The 19,324-nt window shown below is 52.5% G+C and overlaps 4 protein-coding genes across 11 annotated transcripts in view; 2 read left to right on the top strand and 2 right to left on the bottom strand.

The window, feature by feature from the left end:
- Positions 1 to 62: 62 nt before the first annotated feature.
- On the bottom strand, positions 63 to 3,087 carry PPP6C (protein phosphatase 6 catalytic subunit). Of its 2 annotated transcripts, XM_083875959.1 has the most exons (7): positions 2,977 to 3,087; positions 2,758 to 2,853; positions 2,604 to 2,669; positions 2,156 to 2,297; positions 1,683 to 1,762; positions 1,351 to 1,560; positions 63 to 862 (listed from the first exon to the last, which is right to left on the bottom strand). In XM_083875959.1, exons 1-7 carry the CDS (start codon positions 3,049 to 3,051, stop codon positions 614 to 616), a joined length of 918 nt encoding a protein of 305 aa, XP_083732085.1. In that variant the 5' UTR covers positions 3,052 to 3,087; the 3' UTR covers positions 63 to 613. The 2 variants fall into 2 exon arrangements, with proteins under 2 accessions (XP_083732085.1, XP_083732084.1); XM_083875958.1 differs by having other exon boundaries at positions 2,758 to 3,087.
- A 73-nt stretch (positions 3,088 to 3,160) lies between these two features.
- RABEPK (Rab9 effector protein with kelch motifs) lies at positions 3,161 to 5,339 on the top strand. The gene is made up of 7 exons (XM_083875850.1): positions 3,161 to 3,232; positions 3,323 to 3,459; positions 3,548 to 3,700; positions 3,776 to 3,937; positions 4,170 to 4,319; positions 4,499 to 4,648; positions 4,831 to 5,339. The coding sequence occupies exons 1-7, from the start codon at positions 3,174 to 3,176 to the stop codon at positions 5,091 to 5,093; spliced, it is 1,074 nt and encodes a 357-aa protein (XP_083731976.1). The 5' UTR covers positions 3,161 to 3,173; the 3' UTR covers positions 5,094 to 5,339.
- A 496-nt stretch (positions 5,340 to 5,835) lies between these two features.
- HSPA5 (heat shock protein family A (Hsp70) member 5) lies at positions 5,836 to 9,805 on the bottom strand. The gene is made up of 9 exons (XM_083876012.1): positions 9,742 to 9,805; positions 9,408 to 9,546; positions 8,971 to 9,202; positions 8,604 to 8,741; positions 8,238 to 8,350; positions 7,759 to 8,149; positions 7,251 to 7,488; positions 6,892 to 7,059; positions 5,836 to 6,712 (listed from the first exon to the last, which is right to left on the bottom strand). Exons 2-9 carry the CDS (start codon positions 9,521 to 9,523, stop codon positions 6,153 to 6,155), a joined length of 1,956 nt encoding a protein of 651 aa, XP_083732138.1. The 5' UTR covers positions 9,524 to 9,546; positions 9,742 to 9,805; the 3' UTR covers positions 5,836 to 6,152.
- Positions 9,806 to 10,083: 278 nt separating this feature from the next.
- GAPVD1 (GTPase activating protein and VPS9 domains 1) overlaps positions 10,084 to 19,324 on the top strand; it is a 28,903-nt gene continuing 19,662 nt past the window's right edge. For 6 of the 7 annotated variants that reach the window (XM_083875916.1, XM_083875915.1, XM_083875914.1 and 3 more), the window contains exons 1-4: positions 10,529 to 10,706; positions 16,497 to 16,696; positions 17,035 to 17,878; positions 19,054 to 19,140. In XM_083875916.1, coding sequence (XP_083732042.1) covers positions 16,512 to 16,696; positions 17,035 to 17,878; positions 19,054 to 19,140 — 1,116 coding nt within the window. In that variant the 5' untranslated portion in view covers positions 10,529 to 10,706; positions 16,497 to 16,511. Of the gene's footprint in view, positions 10,110 to 10,528; positions 10,707 to 16,496; positions 16,697 to 17,034; positions 17,879 to 19,053; positions 19,141 to 19,324 lie in introns of those variants that run through there. The other variant, XM_083875910.1, reaches the window with a different exon arrangement.

Genomic DNA, 19,324 nt, shown 5'->3' with positions numbered 1-19,324 from the left:
CCGCCCCGCCCCGCCCCGGGTCACACACACCCCGCGCCGGGAAAACACAACAGAGCCGGGGAAAAATCCGAACAATGACTTTAATGTACAAATCCCGTCGCTGCAGCAGGTTCGCGGGTCGAATCGGGATCCCGAGGAAAACGGAACAAACCGGGGACGGGGAACAGCCCTTGGACCGCTTTACCGGGATCCAGGAACGCTCGGAAAAGGCTGGCTCGGTCTGCACGGGCAGCCCCGGCCCCGCCGCACGCCGGGCGCTGACTTTGCTGCTGAAATTTCTTAAAACTTACCAAAAACAAAAAGCTGAACGAGAGACGGGCCCGAGCGGCTCCCGGTGCGTGGTGGTTTAAAGGAATTGGTTCATCTAACCCAGGACTAGGCGAGGACTACATGCAGTAGTACAAATCTCAAGGACATATTACAAATACTCTGAAATTAATCTAGGGGAGGGGGGGAAAAAAACCAACTTGCTACAGACACCATAATACACAATAAATTTAGATAATTTAAAAATAAAAAAGGCAAGAGGCAGCATTTCAGCAGCAAAGTGCTCAATAAAAAGTATATTGTAAAGGGGCAGGGCAGGGAGAGGCGACAGCAGGCAGGAGAGGGCTCAGAGGAAGTATGGTGTGGTTGTCCTGGGAGGAATGACACGCTCTGAGTCTGGAACTGCACGGAATAACTTTGGTTCTCTTGTATTTACATCTTTAAAGACCATGATGGAGGCGATGTTCCCGCAGCGGTAGCAGTAGTTGGGAGCTGACCATACCGTTACCAACTTCTCGTCAAACATGAATTTGTATCCTTCGTGGACCAGCTGGTGTGCTCTGCAGATCAGCTTCAGGTTGTTGATGTGAACAAACTGCAAGGGGAGGGGGAAGGTCAGTGTGCCCTAAGTGTCCTGCTCCTGCACAGCAGGAGGGAGAACACAACAGGGGACTTTGGAGACCCCAGCAGTGAGACACCCCTGTGAAATACAGGTGGAAACACCCCAGCATGAAATCCAGGCAGCAGGGCTGTGCTGTCCCCAGGCTCATTGTTTAAAAAATGGTATTTTTCTCCTAGATCCTTAGGAAAGCATTCCACACAGAGGCCAGGGTCCACTAGTAAGTCTCACCACATCACACTTTCAAAAGCAAGACAGGTATTAGTACCTCTGGCATTTATATTTGTGCTTTTAGGTTCCAGCGCCTCATTTTTTTTCAGTTGGCACAAGAAACGCTTCCCCACCACCACAAGTTACTGGCAGAGGTGTGACAGGGGTGCTCATTGTTTTGAACACCACAGTGAGCTGAGCCCTTGGTGCCCCCGTGCCCAGAGCTGGGCTGTGTGCCCTGAGCAGAGCGTTACCTCGTTGGTGACCTTGGCCCCGAAGAGCCAGCCCGCCCCGCGGGGGCTGATGGCCCACGTGTCCACGTCCTCAGGGTCCGACCACACCAGGTCACAGAAGGCGCCTTTATGGGGGATCTCCTGGTTGCGCTCGATGGTCCGGATCTGGTCCAGGGTCTTGATGTCAGGGGAGAGGCCTCCGTGCACACACAGGATCTGCTCGTCTATTAACTGCAGAGAAATGACAGAGAACTCAGCATTCAGCCAGCCCAGCGCTCCAGGGGAGCCTGCACAGCTCACCACCACCTCTACAGTTCCCATTCACACAACTTGCTGGTAGTGCTTGCACTTACAGCTGCTATTGTGAGCATGTCAAAGACTTTGGTGCAGTATCTCCAGGCGTTGGCGTTCCCGTATTTGGTTTGGCACTCGTCTGTTGGAGAGAATGCTTTGATTCCTCATGGGCCACAGCAAACACTGACAGCAGAACCTGCATGCTCAGGTGTGTCACACGAGCCCTGCCAGGAGCCCTGTGCTGGGTCCTGCTGCTGGCCAGGACCAGCAGCAGGAGGGACTGATGCTCTGCCCGTGCCTGTGCAGCTCAATGTGGCACCACGACACAAGCAGAAACCCCACGTGCCAGAGGAAAAAGAGCAGCGAGATCTGCCTTAAACACATTCCATTTGGGAAACACAATGGCCACGTTAACAAATGACAACACTGGAGCCCGTGTCCCACCCAGCCCCTTGAGAGCCCTGGATACTGTGGCCTGGCCAGGGGGTTCCCAGGGCAGGCAGAGGTGCTGGGACAGGCAGGACTCACTCACCGTAGAAGCCGTACACCTGGGTGATCTGCCTGCTCTCATGGTTGCCCCGCAGCAGCGTGATACGGTCAGGCCACTTGGCTTTTAGTGCAAGGAGGTACGTGAACGTCTCAAGGCTGTAATACCCCCGGTCTACAAAGTCCCCCTGCAGGCAGAGACAGCCGTACGTGGAGCAGCAGCCACACGAGAAATGCCTAGTGACACATCCACTCTGGACTACTTACTGTCACAGAGAAACCCAGCCCTGGGGGGCAGCCGGGCCCCACTCGAGTGTGGGGTGTGGGCTGGGCACTCCCCCGATGTGCCCCCGGGACAGCCGGGCAGGGCAGGACGCTCTGTCCCACCCCGCGGGGCCCGGTAACACAAGGGGTGGGCAGGGCCCGGGGCTCGGGATTTCCCCTCTCGGCCGCTGTCAAACCCGGCGGGGCCGGGCCGCGCCCCGAGCACCTACCATGAAGATGTAGTTGGTGTCGGGGACCTGCCCGCCGGTCCGGAACAGCTCGCACAGGTCATAGAACTGCGGGGGGAGAGAGGCGTGAGGGGCACCGGGCATCGGCACCGCCTCCGGCCGGGGCTGCACCGGGAGCGGCCCGGCCCGGCCCTACCTGCCCGTGGATGTCCCCGCACACGGTGACGGGCGTAGAGACGGGCTGGACGTTGGACTCCTCCAGCAGCAGGTCACAGACATAGTCACAGAGGCGCTGAGGGAGGGAGCGGCGCAGGGTCGGGGTCAGCGCCGGGACCACCGGCACCGTCCGCCCCGGCCCGCCCGCCCCGGCCCCGGCCCGCCCCGGCCAGTCCCGGCCCCGCCGCCGCGGCCGCACCTTGAGGTCGTTCTCGGGCAGGTACTTGCAGAGCCGCGCGATCTCCACGTACTTGTCCAGGTCCAGCGGCGCCATCTTGGCACGGGCCGGGCAGACGCGGCCCCCCCGGCACTTCCGGGCGGCGGAGCGCGCCGGCGGCGCGGGCGGAAGCGCGGGGCACTTCCGGCGGCACTTCCGGCCGGGCCCAGCCCGCCGCCATGGCCCCGCGGGCGCTGCCGCTGCTGCAGCCGGGACGGCGACCGCGCCCGGGACGGTGGTGAGCGGGGCGGGGGTGAGGGGGGGATAGCGGTGAGCGGAGCAGGGGCACCGGCGGGACCCCGCTCTGAGCCCCGCCGTCGCCCCGCAGGTACCGGCTGAGCCTGCGCGGGGAGCGGCCCCGGGGCCGTGTGGGGCTCGGCTGCCTCCCCCTGCCCGGCCGCGTCCTGCTGCTGGGCGGCGCCGACCCCGCCGGGGCCTTCGCGGACGCGCATTTCGTGGAGCTGGGTGAGGGCCGGGCCGGGCCGGGGCGGGGCTGGAGCCGGGACGGGCACCGGGAGCGGCCCCGGGTCCGACCCCCTGTCCCCGTCCGCAGCCCCGCTCCGCTGGGTCCCCGCGGGCTGGCGCGGACTGAGGCCGCGCTACGAGCACGCCACGTTCCTGCCCACCGCCGGCCCCTCGCGCCTCTGGGTGTTCGGCGGGGCCCACCCCGCGGGGAACCGCTGCTGCGTCCAGGTGCTGGACCCCGGTGAGTGCCCCGGGGCCGGGCCGGGGCTCGGGGCTGCGGGACGAGCCTTCTCTTCCCATCAAATGTCTTAACTAGAAATAGGAACGTGGGAGAGCCCTGCAGTGAGGGGGGTGCAGCCTCAGCCCCGGACATTCCACACGTCCTCGGCAGCCATCGGGGCCCGTCTGTTCGTGTTCGGGGGTGGAGACAAGGGAGCGGAGCCCGTTAAAGACCAGCAGCTTCACGTGTTCGACACAGGTACCTCAGCACCCGCCGGGCCACTGGGATGGGAGTTCAGTCAGAGGGGTGGACGTGTTGAGGTCTGTTTGGAGATGAGTCCTGCTGGATGGGTGGCTGTTCCTCCCCTGACAGGCCCTTACATTCCTGTGCTCACTGGGAATTCAGACCCAGTGGCTTGGATGGGAAGCCTTGGCTGGTCTGTAGAATCTCCAGGGTTTTCTTCCTAATGCACATCTGCCTCCATTTTTAGCCACCCTGACCTGGTCCCAGCCAGAGACTCACGGTGATCCCCCCTCTCCTCGGCATGGACACGCCGTGGTTGCAGTTGGGACCAAACTCTTCATCCATGGAGGTTTAGCTGGAGATGTTTTTCACAATGACCTGTTCTGCATTGATACAAGTAAGTGTGGATGGAGGTACTGCAGGGCAGTACCTGTGTGTGATGTGCTTTGATTTCAGGGGACATTTTTTTCTGAAATACTAGTGCTAAAATGCTAAAAATATTGCCTTGTTTAAATCAACAAAATGTGCAGGATTACTGTAATACATTCCTGTGGACGTGTTGTTTTCCTGCAACAGATGACATGAGGTGGGTAAAGATCCCAGCCACTGGGGACATCCCTGGAGGACGGGCATCCCACTCCTCAGCAGTGTTCCAGGACCACTTGTACATTTTTGGTGGAATAGGTCCAGATGGGACACTGGACACTACGTACAAGTATCACACAGGTAGGGAGGCTGCTCTCAGGGGTGCCAGGGGAGATGCCAGGCAGCTGGGCAACCTGCTCAAGTCCTGGGCTTTCCCCTGGAGTTAGACCACTGCGGGACTGAATGCCCAGAACTGTTTTAATTAATGGTGTCACTGTCTGGTGTGTGATGTTTAAAGCTGTGACTGTATCTTTGCACTGCAGGAAGGCAACAGTGGACACTCCTGCAGTTTGAATCTCCCCTGCCCAGTGGGAGGCTGGACCATGCCATGTGTGTCATTCCCTGGCAGGCTGGGGCACACGGGGACACAGGAGACACCCCAGCTGGGACAGAGCCACCTCTGTCAGCAGGTGACAGAGCTGAGGGCTGTGCTGAAGACACCTTTGTCCACCTGCTGTTCGTGTTTGGGGGGATGGACACAGAGGGGCAGATACACACGGACTGCCTGGTCACCCTCATCGAGTGATGTCTCCACAGCACCAGCCTCTCCCTGTGGGGTTAATTCTGCCCCTTAAACACCTTGAGCAGCTTGGGCAGTGCTGACAGCCCTGAAGGAGAGGGGCTCTGCCTGCTGCAGCCCCAGCCCAGAGAACATGGCAAGAGCCAAGGTGTTTTAAGGTGCTACCAGAGCTGGCACCAGACAAGGTCATTCTGGACTTAACTAATCCCATGGATTGTGTAAGGATCAGTTAAAATAAAGAGACCAAATTTCAATTAGGCTTTTTTTTGTAAGAACCTTTATTAGGTGTAAACTACTTTTCAGTCTTAAAAAAACTGGTCTGTTTCATGTGGGACTTTATTAAAGCTCTAAACTTTTTAGTAGTGCAGGAAAATATTATTAGGCCAAGCTCCTCCCTCCCTGCTGGGCACCACTACAGCTGGCAGTGGGTTCTGATGGATAACCTCCCTCTCCCAGCTCAATGAAAGCTGCCCCTGCAGCAGTTACTCAGGCTTGATAACCCCCATTCCTTATCAGGGTCTCTTGTAGAACTGCAGAGAGGTCCAAGGCCACCCACTCCCTTCAGAAGCTGAGTCCCAGCTCACCCCAAGGCAACACAGGCCCAGCTCCCGCTTTCAAACCTCCCACTCTCCATGAGCCCATGAAAGGAGACCTTGACGGGGTGAGCTAAATAAACTCCCTCCTTCTTTAGGGTCACTCCAGATCCTGGCTGGAGCTGGGTAATGGAAATCACAGAACTAGAACAGAGTCCAGTGTAAATAACAAATTTATTGTGGTCATTCCAGGTAGAAAAGCTCTACACCAAGTTCACATGACCAGGGTTGTTAAATAGAATGTTTCACTGCCAATACTTCTAAACCCACATTTACACTCCCACCCCCAGTGCCCTCCCCAGACATCGAGCAACTGCTAACGAAAAGCAGGATACAGCCACGTTGGGCTAGCGGTTCCAGCTCCACTCATGAGTGAAGATTCAAAGTTACATTCCAAATTAAGAGTTCAATATTTTAAACAAGTGTTCCTGAGTCCAATATATACACACACCACATTCGGAGACACCGGTATCTACAACTCATCCTTCTCTGCTGCCTCCTCCTCACCGGGTGGGGGGCCAGCGCTGCCGTACAGCTTGCTCACAATGGGCTGAACCACCTCCTCCAGCTCCTTCTTTTGTGCTTTGAAATCTTCTATGTCCCCATCCTGATGGCTTTCCAGCCACTCGATCTTTTCCTCCACTGCTTTCTCTATTGTTTCCTTGTCCTCAGAGGACAGCTTCCCACCCAGCTTCTCCTTGTCACCAATCTGATTCTTCAGGGAATAGGCGTAGCTTTCCAGCTCATTCCGGGCATCGATGCGTTCCTTCAGCTTCTTGTCTTCCTCGGCAAACTTCTCAGCATCGTTAACCATCCTCTCAATCTCCTCGGGCGTCAGCCGGTTCTGGTCGTTGGTGATGGTGATCTTGTTCTTGTTACCCGTGCCCTTGTCCTCGGCTGTCACACGGAGGATCCCATTCACGTCGATTTCAAAGGTGACTTCGATCTGGGGGACACCACGAGGGGCAGGAGGGATCCCCGTGAGATCAAAGGTGCCCAGGAGATGGTTGTCCTTGGTCAGGGGACGCTCACCTGCAAGAAACAATGAGACAGAGTTATTTTCTTTCCCAGTTGTGGCTTTGTGAAACCAGGAGTGACACAGGTCCATGAACAAAGTACCTACAGCCCCTTGTGACAATCAGGAACAAGAATGAAAACCCTACAGAAGGCAGATACCAGCTGTCACATGGGCCACCACAGGTGACACCCACCTTCATAGACCTTGATGGTTACAGTTGGCTGGTTGTCAGAAGCTGTGGAGAAGATCTGAGACTTCTTTGTAGGAACAACAGTGTTTCTTGGGATCAGCTTGGTCATGACACCTCCAACAGTCTCAATGCCAAGAGTCAGGGGACACACATCGAGCAACACCAAGTCACCTGGAACAGATCAAAGGCAAGACTGTGACACAACTTCAACATTAAACACAACACTGCAGACAGGATCCCGAGGCCTTGGGGGCAGAGAACTCCAAGGCCTGGAAAAGATCCAAGTTTGCCTGTGTTTGCTTGTCAGTGCCCAACAGCAACTGTTAGTTAGCTCTCTTAGGTGACAGTGAAGGTGTCATTACCTGTATCCTGGTCCCCAGAGAGCACCCCGGCCTGCACAGCTGCACCATAGGCCACAGCCTCATCTGGGTTAATGCCACGAGAAGGCTCCTTCCCATTGAAGAACTCTTTAACCAGCTGCTGGATTTTGGGGATGCGAGTTGATCCACCAACCAGGACAATCTCATCAATATCAGACTTCTTCAGGTCAGAATCTTCCAGAACTTTCTGAACAGGCTTCATAGTGGAACGGAACAGGTCCTGCAAAGACCAAAACCCAAGGACTGTGAGGCTGTATTCCCAGCACGCCCCAGTGTGCAGCCCTGGGGGTGCAAAGTACAACCACTACAGAGCAGAGATGCCAAACTGAGGCACAGCCTCAGCAAGAACAAGCTCCCTGGCAGGCAACAGCTGCCTGCTTACACAGAGTTTATTTATACTCCTAAGCGCAGTGTCACAGCATGAGATGCTGCACATTCCCAAGTCCCAGTCCAGAGCTGAGGCTGTGTAACTTTACCTTTCTAAACTTACCATGTTCAGCTCCTCAAACTTGGCTCGAGTGAGTGTCTCCGAAAAATCTTCTCCTTCAAAGAAGGACTCTATTTCAATCCTGGCCTGGTGCTGAGATGACAAAGCTCGCTTGGCCTTCTCCACCTCCCTCCTCAGCTTCTGCACAGCTCTGTTATCCTTCCTAACATCTTTGCCAGTTTTCTTCTTGTAGAGCTTGATGAAGTGCTCCATAACACGCTGGTCAAAGTCTTCTCCACCCAAGTGAGTGTCACCATTAGTAGCCACAACTTCAAAGACTCCATTGTCAATTGTGAGGAGGGACACATCAAAAGTTCCACCACCCAGGTCGAACACAAGGATGTTCTTCTCCCCCTCTCTCTTGTCCAGTCCATAAGCAATGGCAGCAGCAGTTCTGTAGAGGGAACAGGCTGTCAGAGCTGGGGGTGGCAGCCCACAGCTGCCCTAGGGCAGGACAGGGCAGGGCAGGGGGAGGTACTCACGGCTCGTTGATGATCCTCATCACGTTCAGCCCCGCGATGGTGCCGGCGTCCTTGGTGGCCTGGCGCTGGGCGTCGTTGAAGTAGGCTGGCACCGTGACAACAGCGTGGGTCACCTGGGCAGGGAGGGAGGGACAGTTTACACAAATGACACAAGAAACTGTCTGTAAATAGTACCAGCCACTCTAAGCAGTGCTGGGAACGAGCATCTTTAGAGATGAAGACCCAGCACCAGCTTAGCCCATGGAAGAGGCCTGCAGCACTGACTCTGGTTTGGGATGGCAAGATTAGTCCTGACTCGGCCTACCCCTTCTCCTGTTTCCTAAAGCCACTAATCCAAGTGGTTACCAGTGTTTCCTATGCACTTACTTTCTTCCCCAAGTATGCCTCTGCTGTTTCTTTCATCTTCGTCAGGACCATTGCAGAAATTTCTTCAGGAGCAAATGTTTTTGTCTGTCCACCTCCAACATCGACCTGAATATGGGGCTTGGCTTTCTTCTCAACCACCTGAAGAGAACAATAGATGCTGTCCCATTCAACTATTCCAACTTGTTCCCGTAGTTCTTTGTGAACATCAAGCAAAACCTCTACGACAGGCATAACTTGAGTGCAGATAACACCAGGGAACTGTTTACACACCAATCCTCCCGTGGGGGTACTGTGAACACATGCCTTTACTGGCCAGAACTGTAGGTCCTCCCCTCCAGCCCCCCCAACCTCTGCACTCGGGGCCCACCTTGAAGGGCAAGTACTTGATGTCCTGCTGCACAGACGGGTCGTTCCAGGTGCGGCCGATGAGCCGCTTGGCATCGAACACGGTGTTCTCCGGGTTGGATGTGAGCTGGTTCTTGGCAGCATCCCCAATCAGGCGCTCCCCCTCGGGTGTGAAGGCCACGTAGGACGGTGTGATGCGGTTCCCCTGGTCATTGGCGATGATTTCGACGCGCCCGTTCTTGAAGACGCCCACACTGGGGTTGGGGGGGAACGGAACGGTCAGGCGGGGCCTCGGCCTCCACATCCCCCCCCCCCCCCCCCCCCCCGCATCCCCTTCTGCTCCTCCCTGCGCTCTCCCAGGCCCTGCAGCCGCTTCCTTGCACCTCTCGTGGCCCCACAGGCCCTGCCTCCTCAGCAGGGGCCCAGGCACTGCCCCTCAGCCCGGTCGTGCCCCCGTACCAGGAGTAGGTGGTGCCCAGGTCGATGCCCACCACCGTGCCCACGTCTTCCTTCTTCTCCTCGTCGTCCGCCCAGACGGCGCCCAGCGCCAGCAGCGTCAACAGTAGGAGCCTCATACCGACCGCTGGCCTGCGCCCACCTACCGAGAGGCCGCCGGTTACACAACGGAGGCGCCACGTGCGTGGCCGCCCCCCCTCAGCCCTCCCCGCGCCGCAGCCATCCTTACCGCGCCCAATCACCCCCCGTCCCCACCCGATCTTTCCGCGTCCTCAACCGCCATCCCCCCCTCCCCGGCCCAGCCCCGCGGCCCTTATCGCGCCCGGCCGGCCCTCACCGTGCAGACCCGCCGCGCCCCGATCTCCGCTGAGCCACCAGGCCGCGCCGCCCGCCCTTTTATACCTTCCGTTACCCCTTCGTGGAGCCTCCCCATTGGCTGCCGAGCCCTCGCTGGAGCTTCCCCATTGGCCGGCTGCTACCAAGCTGGCCTCCCGCGATTGGCGAGCCCCGCGCGGCCGCTCCGCCGTGCCCGGCGCGCCCCCCTCGCGCCGCCCTATTGGTTCCACCCGCCGGCCGCGGCCACAGAGAAGCGTGAGCCAAGCGGAGCGCTCCCATTGGCTGGGCGGGACCACGGCCGCGGGGCGGGGTGGGGGGGGCCACTTCTGGAAGTTTCCATGGTTACCGGCCGGGAGGAATAACCCGCCGGTGTGTGTGGGGAGGGGGGGAAGCACAGCTGCTCCCGGGGGCACCGGGGGGACGGGCGGTACCGGGGCACTGCCGGGAGGGAGGCGCAGGGAGCTTGGAGCCGGGCCATGCTATGCCGGATCAGAGCCCCGTCCCTCTCCCGCCGGGGATGAGGTGACACGGTGTGCCCGGCGCTCCGAGGCCACACCGGGGCCCGTCCCGCCGGTGCCAGCAGGCCGTGAGGCCCCGCCGTGTGGCGACACCAAGCCGGGGCCGGGGCTGACGGCGGGGCGAGGCTCCCAGAGCGGCCCCGGCTCCGCCCGCTCCCCGGCCCTCGGCCCGCTCCGCTCCCGCTGCCGGCCCCGGGACTACAAGTCCCAGGAGCGCCGGGGCCGCCTGCGCAGTGCCGCGCCCGCCCGGGCCGCAGCGGGGCCGCCGGGGCGCTGGCCGGGCACGGACACGCTCTTATCCCGCCACAGCGCTCGGCTTCCCCCGCGGGGAGGAGGAGGGAGCGGTGGGAGGAGGAGGAGGAAGGCCCGAGGCCCGACAAAACCCTTTGGATTTTCCAGGGAAGCGAGAGGGAAGGCGGGCAGCCCAGGAGAGACGGAGCCCAGGAGGGTATGTCGGGTGGGTTTATCGCGATAGAGCGCCCGGGAGGCGGCGGGAGCGGTGCGGGGGCGGCGGCAGGAGTTGTCGGTGGGGTTTGCTCGGGGGTGCCCGTCTCCTCCTGCCCGCCCGGCGGGGCTGGGCACCGGCGGCCCCTTGGCAGAGCCGTTTGGAGAATCGGAGCGCTGGGCACAGCGGGGCCCTGGCGCTGCCGCCTCTCCTTTATGGCTTTTGTGTCGTGCAGGTTTAAAACTTGAAACTTGACCAGTGCGGTGACTTCCCTTTTTGGTTACTCGCAGATCCCTAAGGCTGGAGAGCTCGATCCAGGCAGTATCGGGCTTTTTTTTTCTTGCAAAGTCATGATAGTGTTGGGATGGAGCTCTCGGGGCGGGCATGTGACACTCACTGATAGGTAAAGTGCTATTTTGGTGGACTGTGCAGTTGACTCACAAGTAGAAGCTGCAGTTTGAAGAGGATGGAGGGGAAATGGCACGGGCAGTATGTGAAATCCGAAATACTCTGCAAAAGCAGCAGGATGGTGGCTTCAGGAAACGCTTTTCAACTGCTGCTGCCGAGGAGGGTTCCAAAATATTGAAGATGCTCAGCGCATGGATTTTGATGGGATATTTGTCAGATCATGGAGAATATACTCTCCTCAGTAGCAGGTGGATGGGAAGGGAGCTGCTCTCAGGAGAACAGGCTGGGAACAGGTTGGTTTTGTCAGTTTGACTGGATTCAAGTTCTGCACTTGTTCTGACTGAAAGTTTATTAGTGTGACCCTCACCTAAAGAGAGCTCCACTTTCCGGCATCACAAGCAACTGGAATAGATTTTAGCCTGGTTATGTGCTTTTGGTGATTTTATACAACATGGCAATGCCATAATAGATCATTTAGCAGACAGCTGATCCTGTGCTTTACTGATGGGTTCTTTTATGGGGCAGGAGAAACGAGGTGCTCCTTGCACAGGGATGGAGAGTATGGATAGTATGTCCAGGGCCAGCTGAGAGCAGCCTCTGGGCAGAAACAAGCGTGAGGGATGAGTTTCTCATTAATATCAATTAGACAGTGGAGCTGCATTTTGTGTGTTGCACATGTGTTTGATCTGGTGGGTGTAGTAACATGAGGGTTCAGCAGGGAGCCCTAGTCATGGTGAACCATTCTATTGGAAAAAGGGCTTTTTTAGCTCAGCTGTGGGAGACAGGCACTTAGCTTGTGTAAAGAAATAAGGCTTGTGAGAGGCTACTATAAATACTAATGAGGAAAGAGGTACTTCATCAGGGCTGAATTAGCTTGGAAGCTATTCGGGCTTGCTTAGGAGTTATTTTTCAGCAGGATGGAGTGATTTTGCCCTGCCCTGCCTAGGTTAGATGTGCCCAAACTTGCTCTGGGAGTTGAGTCTTGTGTAGTAAGACTCAGGAGGAGCAAAGAAACCCAGGGGGAGGAAGAAGGATCTGGTGTACCAGCAGTATTTACCACTTTACTAAATCTCTTTTCTGTCAACTGAATCACAGAAATATGCAACAGAGATGTGGCTGGTTCCTGTACGTCACAGGGCAAACCCAGGGACATTGTAAAGTGGAATTCAGCACCTGAAGATTCAATGTCATGTTTTCCAGGATTTTTAAGAGTCGGAAGCAATCTGTGTCCTGTGTTCATCAAAGGACAGACTGCCTTGGGTTCTGAACAAATGTGTGCTGCCAGCAAGGCAAGGCAGGGCATCTCAGATACTGTCAGGTCATGCAGTCTTTGTTGTTGATATGTGGAGCATCATGAAGGGAAATTGTTTGAGTTGTTAGGCTAAACTGCTCTCACTGTGTCACAGTTAGCTGTAGGTTCCTGAGTAGTCTTGAAATAACTGGCAGCAAATTAAAATGTTTTCATATCAGCATGAAATTCCAGGATTGAAAAGTAATCTGCATGTAGCACAGTCTTAGATATCTGTTGTTCCTTCAGGCATGGTGGGGTGTTGGTGATCTAAATATCCTAAAATGACTCCTTTATACAGCTGTGTACAGATATCTGCTATTCCAGGTGTGATGTGTGGTAGTCATAAACCAGATTGCTGGGTAATTAAAAGCACTTTTTTGTTTATGAGCAGCTGATAAGGTAATCTGACAGGCAAGGAATCATCAGAGGCTCTGCTCCAGAGCTGTTCTGTGGTGTGTCACCAATGCTGGCTGTGGCCAGGTGCTGCTGGAGCTTTGGCCCAAGTACTCTGGAGCGAACTTCGTGGAGCCTGGTCAGAGGATGCAGCTGCTGTCTTTTTGTACTCCTGTAAAGGGAAGAGGTTTTGGGGAGGAGCACTCTGTGTCAGGTAGGTGTGTTAGTGGTACAATAGTTTCCTCTTTCAGGACAAGCTCTGTTGGTAATACCAGTGTCTGGAGAGAGGAATATCATGAGCATCATGCCCAACTGGGTTTTTTGGCTTTTCTTACTGAGCCTTGCTGAAGTACATTGTGTGTTAAACTGCTGCTTTACATCTTTGCTGTTCTCAGGTGAAGACAGAGTTGTTTGTGCTCTTGCTTGCTGTGCATGTGTGACTTCAGAATAATTAATTTAAAAACTGGTGGAAGGCAGTGATGAGGTGTTCCTCTCCACAGAGCTGGCTCTCAGCAACAATCCTTGCAGTTGAGCCACTTTGATTTTTGTGGAGGTTACCAAGCTGGGGAAGCTGTTGATCCCGTTTTCTTGTACATAGGGTGAAAGCTGCTGTCATACAGTTGTCCTCCTGTGGATTGACAGGGAAATCCTGTGGATTTTCACAGTTCTTGACAGAACAGTGGTGCTCAGTAACCCGCTGGGGCTCAGTTCTGAATAAATTCTCCTCTAGCTTTCGTTATTTCTGTGTTCTGCAGCAGAGGCAGATAAGACACACACGTGGGTAGTGGCCAACTGATGGGATGTTATCAGGTAGTCACAGGACCAATATATTTAGCAGCACAGATGCAGCTAAGGATGCTCTTTGGAGCCTTGTTTAGGGCCTGGAGTTCAGAGAGGCAATTAGTTTAAAAGGAAAAATCAGAATGCACAGCAGTTGGCAGCTTCCCGCAGCTTCTCAGGGCCCTGTCTGTGGAAGGGCTGAGATGCTCTTCATGAGGAAGTGCCCAAGTTGTTCTTCTGTTGGATGGTCATCTCACTTTCCAAGTAGGGCTGAGGTTTCTGCTGTCAGTTTTTTTCAGGTGACATCACAAATGGTACAATGCAGGAGTCTGACCTCATTTTGCTGGACAGGTGGATTAATGCACGTGTAACAGGAGTCTGGACTATGGGAGACTTGTTTGCTTCCTAAATATTAACTTTGCATATTGATTTTGTATATTCTTCTTTTTTCATTGTCCATAGCTCCAGAAAAGGTTGCCAGCAATGTAACTGCTGTTTTGATGATCATACCTTACCACAAAAAGTCTCTTGTTTCCAGGACACCTTTGTCTCTTTTGCTGATGGGGCTTTTGGAGCTTTGCTCTGACCTGTGAGCCGAGGAGGAAGGAGCAAAACATCTTCCTCAGAGGCTTCTTAGGGAGCTTTGCCCGTCCCTGATGCTGGAAGCCTCTTCTCTAATAAAAAAAGAACAGAAAAATACCCTCAGTGAAACTGAGAGGAAACGCTTGGAAGTGTAGGAAACACCTCAGGAACTGTTTAATGAGCTTGGCTGCTCTTAAATGTGTTTGTAATCAGTGACACAAAAATAGACACGTGTTTTGAAATTTGGCAAAACAAGGGTATAAGACTGTAGGCAGAGGCAACAGGCTGCTCATAGGGGTACTCCGTGTGGGTCTCCTCTTCCTTCCCAAACTTGATTAGAAGCAGGAGATCCACTAAAACTGTTCAGGTTTGATCAAGTGTGAGCAGCTCTTGAGCATGGCCCTGCAGTGGGAAGCTCTGAAAAGGCAGGAAAGCTCTGAAAAGGCTCTATAGGTCTTGTTTGTATGTGTTTTTATGGATTCAGCTTCCTTTTCCTGGCTGATAGCAGGAGCTCACAGCCTAAAAACACAGTTACTACTGTGTTTGCAGGCAGTAGCAAGTCTACTGCTGGTTTGTTGTTTTTTTTTTTTTTGCAAGCGCTTAAATTCTGAGACTAAAAATAAATTTGTTGCAAGAAGTTATTTGTTTCACAAAGAACTTTGGCAGTAACAGCAATGTTTCTTCTAATAATAATTTCTCTGAGACTGTCCTAGTTAAAAACATCTGAATTAGCACATCCTTCAAGTTCCTGTTGTAATCTCATTTTTGGATGCCTCGGCTGTAGCCTCTGGTTAGGGTTGCTGAATTTGGTTTGGGGTCTCTTTGAGTTTTCTGTGTTTACCAGGAATGGCCTTTAAACCTTCAGGTGTAATAGAATTGCAATTTTTTAATGCATTTTGACAGCTTCTCTGTTCGTGTCTGCCTGGCTTCTGGTTGTGAGGTTAAAACTATAGCTGAAAGGACTTAATTACACGAGGAGCAATGATGGTTGTCAGTACATCTGGTTGTCAGACTGCAAAAACCCAACTAATGGGAAACCTGTGCCTAATTAGGGAGCTAATCTGTATTCTTCAGTGAGGATCACCTCCTGCTCTGCCGAACAGTGAAACACAGATCTTTAAAACACTAGCAGGGGAGAGCACTGGGCCAGCATGAGGTATTCTAGCACATTATTTGTAGTTTCTCAAGCATGGTCTAAATGGATCTGTGAAGCAAGAGTCACTTGAGATTTTTGGGAAGTAAGTTTTTATTTTGACTGTAGTATGACTTTGTAGGGTTCCTCAGTAGAGCCCTCTGACATCTCCATTACTCATACACATGACAGGTATGTTATGATCTGTTACAGATCATATCTGCATCAAACCCTTGTCCTTCCCAAATTAGCTGGTGTGGCTGTTAGTTCTGATGGGGAAAACATAAAACTGTTAACCATCAATTCCATGATCTGCATGATTGCCCCTCTTCCTTTGTCAGTATTAATGCACTTCATGGGGTTTCTTCCTCCCAAAAAAGTTAATTTTTAGATGGATTTGCTCCTGGAACATGTCTTGTCTGGTGCAGTACTCTGCTGAGATGTTTTGTAGTTGTGGAGTTAAAATGGATATTGCATTCATGCAGAACAGTAGTTTGTGTAGATTTTAGCCCCTGATGTGCTATGAAAGCCTATGGTTGTTTCAGTTTTTCTCTCTATAAAACAACATTTTTGGATCATGGCCCAAAGAAATATTCTTCTGAATTGAAATATTTGAGGAATTTTTTTCTGAATGAATTCTACTGTTCAGCAAAATCTCTAAACTTACTTCCAACTACTGCCTTATCTGGGTATTGATACTCCTTGGTTTGGTGGGTTTTTTTCTTAATTAGTAATATTATTATTTTTTTTTTTAAGCAGAAAAGAGCAGCATTGGGAGCTTGGTGCTTGTGGTGCATAGGTGAGAGAGGTAACAGGCCAGAGATTTGGGTAGTACTGGGTTATGTGGATGGGCTTTAGGATGAAGGAGCAAGTGCCTGTTTCCCAGAGAGTGAGTGGGGATGGGGCTGCTCTTCACCTCCCTGAACTTGTGCCACCTGAGCTGTGGCCTCATGTCCCCAGGTAAAGGCCTGAGGTGTGGTCAGGGGCTGTGCTCCTGTTCCTGAAAACACCATCTGCTTCTCTGCCAGTGTCCCTGCTGTGTGACAGAGCAATGGAACTGGCACCTGGGGAACCTTGCATGAAGAGAGAGTCGCTCAGTGGGGAGTGGGGGATTTGAGGGGAGCGTTCCCTGCCCGGTGTGAGCCCTGGGGGCTGGCAGGGCCTGTTCCCTGCCTGCTGGGGCTGACCAACTCTGTCTGTGTGCCAGGGCTGCTGTGCCACCATGGTGAAGCTGGACATCCACACGCTGGCCCATCACCTGAAGCAGGAGCGGCTGTATGTGACCTCGGAGAAGCAGCTGATCCAGCGGCTCAACGCTGATGTGCTGAAGACGGCGGAGCGGCTCTACCGCACGGCCTGGATCTCCAAACAGCAGCGCATCAACCTCGACAGGCTCATCATCACCAGGTACTGGCACCACACCTCACACTGCTGGCACTCACACACAATGCTCACAGTCTGGAGGCCTATGTTGGACTGGTTGTAAAAATAGTGGGGTTGGAAACCAAATCTCAGCTAGAGAATCTTACGCTGAAAGTTACTTGTTGGCCATTTAAGCAAATTTTTTTTATTACCTGTGTTTGTTTTGCTTCTGTTCATGAGAACAAACTCTCCAGAATTTGCAAATAATTTGTAGTAACTATCTGGAAAGACTTTGCCTGGTTAATAGATAGATCATGTGAAGTCTCTTAGCAAGTTTGTTTACTTAAAAATTACTTAAACTGGTTCAATGTTTTTCTTTAAAGTGCTGAAGCTTCTCCTGCTGAATGTTGCCAGCACGCAAAAGTCTTGGAGGACACACAGTTTGTGGATGGATACAAGCAGCTGGGATTCCAGGAGACTGCTTATGGAGAATTCCTGAACAGACTGAGAGAGAACCCCAGGCTTATTGCATCCTGCCTGGTTGCCGGAGAGAAGCTCAACCAGGACAACACCCAGAGTGTCATTCACACAGTCTTTACCTCCATTTATGGCAACTGCATCATGCAGGAGGATGAGAGTTACCTCCTGCAGGTGCTCCGGTACCTGATTGAGTTTGAACTGAAGGAAAGTGACAACCCCAGGCGGCTACTGAGGCGAGGCACCTGTGCCTTCAGCATCTTGTTCAAGCTTTTCTCTGAAGGACTCTTTTCTGCAAAACTTTTTCTTACTGCAACCTTACATGAGCCAATCATGCAGCTTCTGGTTGAAGATGAAGACCACCTGGAAACTGATGCAAACAAGTTAATTGAAAGATTCTCCCCAGTACAGCAGGAAAAGTTGTTTGGAGAGAAAGGCACAGAAAAGTTCAAGCAGAGAGTCCAAGAGATGGTTGACTCCAACGAGGCCAAGCTAGTGACCTTGGTCAACAAATTCATTGGCTATCTCAAACAAAACACGTACTGTTTCCCTCACAGCCTGAGGTGGATCGTGTCACAGATGTACAAAACGCTGTCGTGTGTGGACAGGCTGGAGGTGGGCGAGGTCAGAGCCATGTGCACAGATCTCCTCCTGGCCTGCTTCATCTGCCCTGCCATCGTCAACCCCGAGCAGTATGGCATCATTTCAGATGCTCCCATAAATGAGGTGGCAAGATTTAATCTGATGCAGGTATGATTCACAGTAAGGCAGTCCTAAAATATATATAAATGGCCTTTTTCTTCCTTCTAGAACTGATGCTACTACAGTAAAAGTGAAGGTATTGTCTCTCTTACTTATAAAATGAATGCTAATGAGGTATTTGGGTTAATTTTTGTTGAAAAGGCAGGCTCCAAAGTTTATCTGCTTGCTTAAAATACTGACTTGAAAAAATTGACAGCATGTATTCCTGTATCCCTTAGAAGAAAATATCCTTTATAAAAGCCGTTTTAAGGGATGGAAGCTAAGGCATAAAAATGACTATAAGATGAATTCTGGAATGTGTGAAAAAGGATGTTGTGCTGTTCTTGCTAATGTTAAATATTATACCAGGTATTGCAAAAAATAATTAAATACTTTGCTGAAAACCCCTTGTTGTCTGGCAGTAATGCCCAATGCTCTACTTGGACCATTCCCCAGCCCTCATGACCAGTTCTTGTCATTATACAAACACTTGGACAATTTAATGATATTACATAGAGGAGTCATCTGAAGTGTTGGGCAACACTTGTCTGACTGAGGAGGTTCCTTCACATGAGGAGCAAAACCTGCTTTTTACTGTTGTCTGTGAAGTGAGAGCAGGGAGTGATTCTCACAGTGCAATCACGCTGGTGAGTTTTGCTCAGTGTTTTTCTAAAATCCAGCAGCAATCCTCTCCTGTGTCACTGCTCACGCGCTGTAGCAGAGCAGTTGGCAACTCTTTAAATTGAGGGTTGTTTTGCAGTTGGAAATGAATAAGGGATATGTGCTCTGAAGTAAGAGTTAGCCCTCCTGCTATTTTTCCTTAGTAAAATATATGCAGCCTTTGAAAATCTCTAGGTTTAGATGACCTAGATTCAACTCTCAATTCTGACGTGTTGCAAAAACAAAACATGCTTTGTTCCTGGGAGGGGGAAGTATGGATGCTCACAGCCTACTGTGTGTGCACATTTTCTTGTTAAAGGCAATGACTGCTTTTTTTCCTAAAGCTTCTTGCATTTTTTTCCTCTTTGAAAGCAAGCAGAAAGCTCTGTCCACTCAATCAGAAGTATTCCTTGGAGTATTAAATGAAAAAGGATTTAGAATGGAGGGAGTTTTTTGAATATTTTTTATAATCAGGTCCATCATGGTTTGAAAGGCTTATTCTGTGGACTTCTTTTTAATTTCAGGTTGGGAGACTTCTGCAGCAGCTGGCAATGACAGGCTCTGAGGAGGGAGACCCACGAACGAAGAGCAACCTTGCTAAATTTGACAAAGTAAGAATCCAGGCTGAAAAAAATCTAAGACTTGGTGAATACGTCATCATCCTTCTGCAGCTTCCTTTCTCAGACTTTGCAAAGGACTTACTAAGTGTTTAATTTCCAAGTTACATGTAATGAAAAGCAGATTAAATCCTGCAGAAAGCTGGGAAAAAAAAAATCTTGAGTACTAGAATTAAGG

This window comes from Zosterops lateralis (genome assembly GCF_965231275.1).
Source record: "Zosterops lateralis genome assembly, chromosome: 20".
Taxonomy (NCBI): Eukaryota; Metazoa; Chordata; class Aves; order Passeriformes; family Zosteropidae; genus Zosterops; species Zosterops lateralis.
This window is presented reverse-complemented; position numbering and strand designations above follow the sequence as displayed.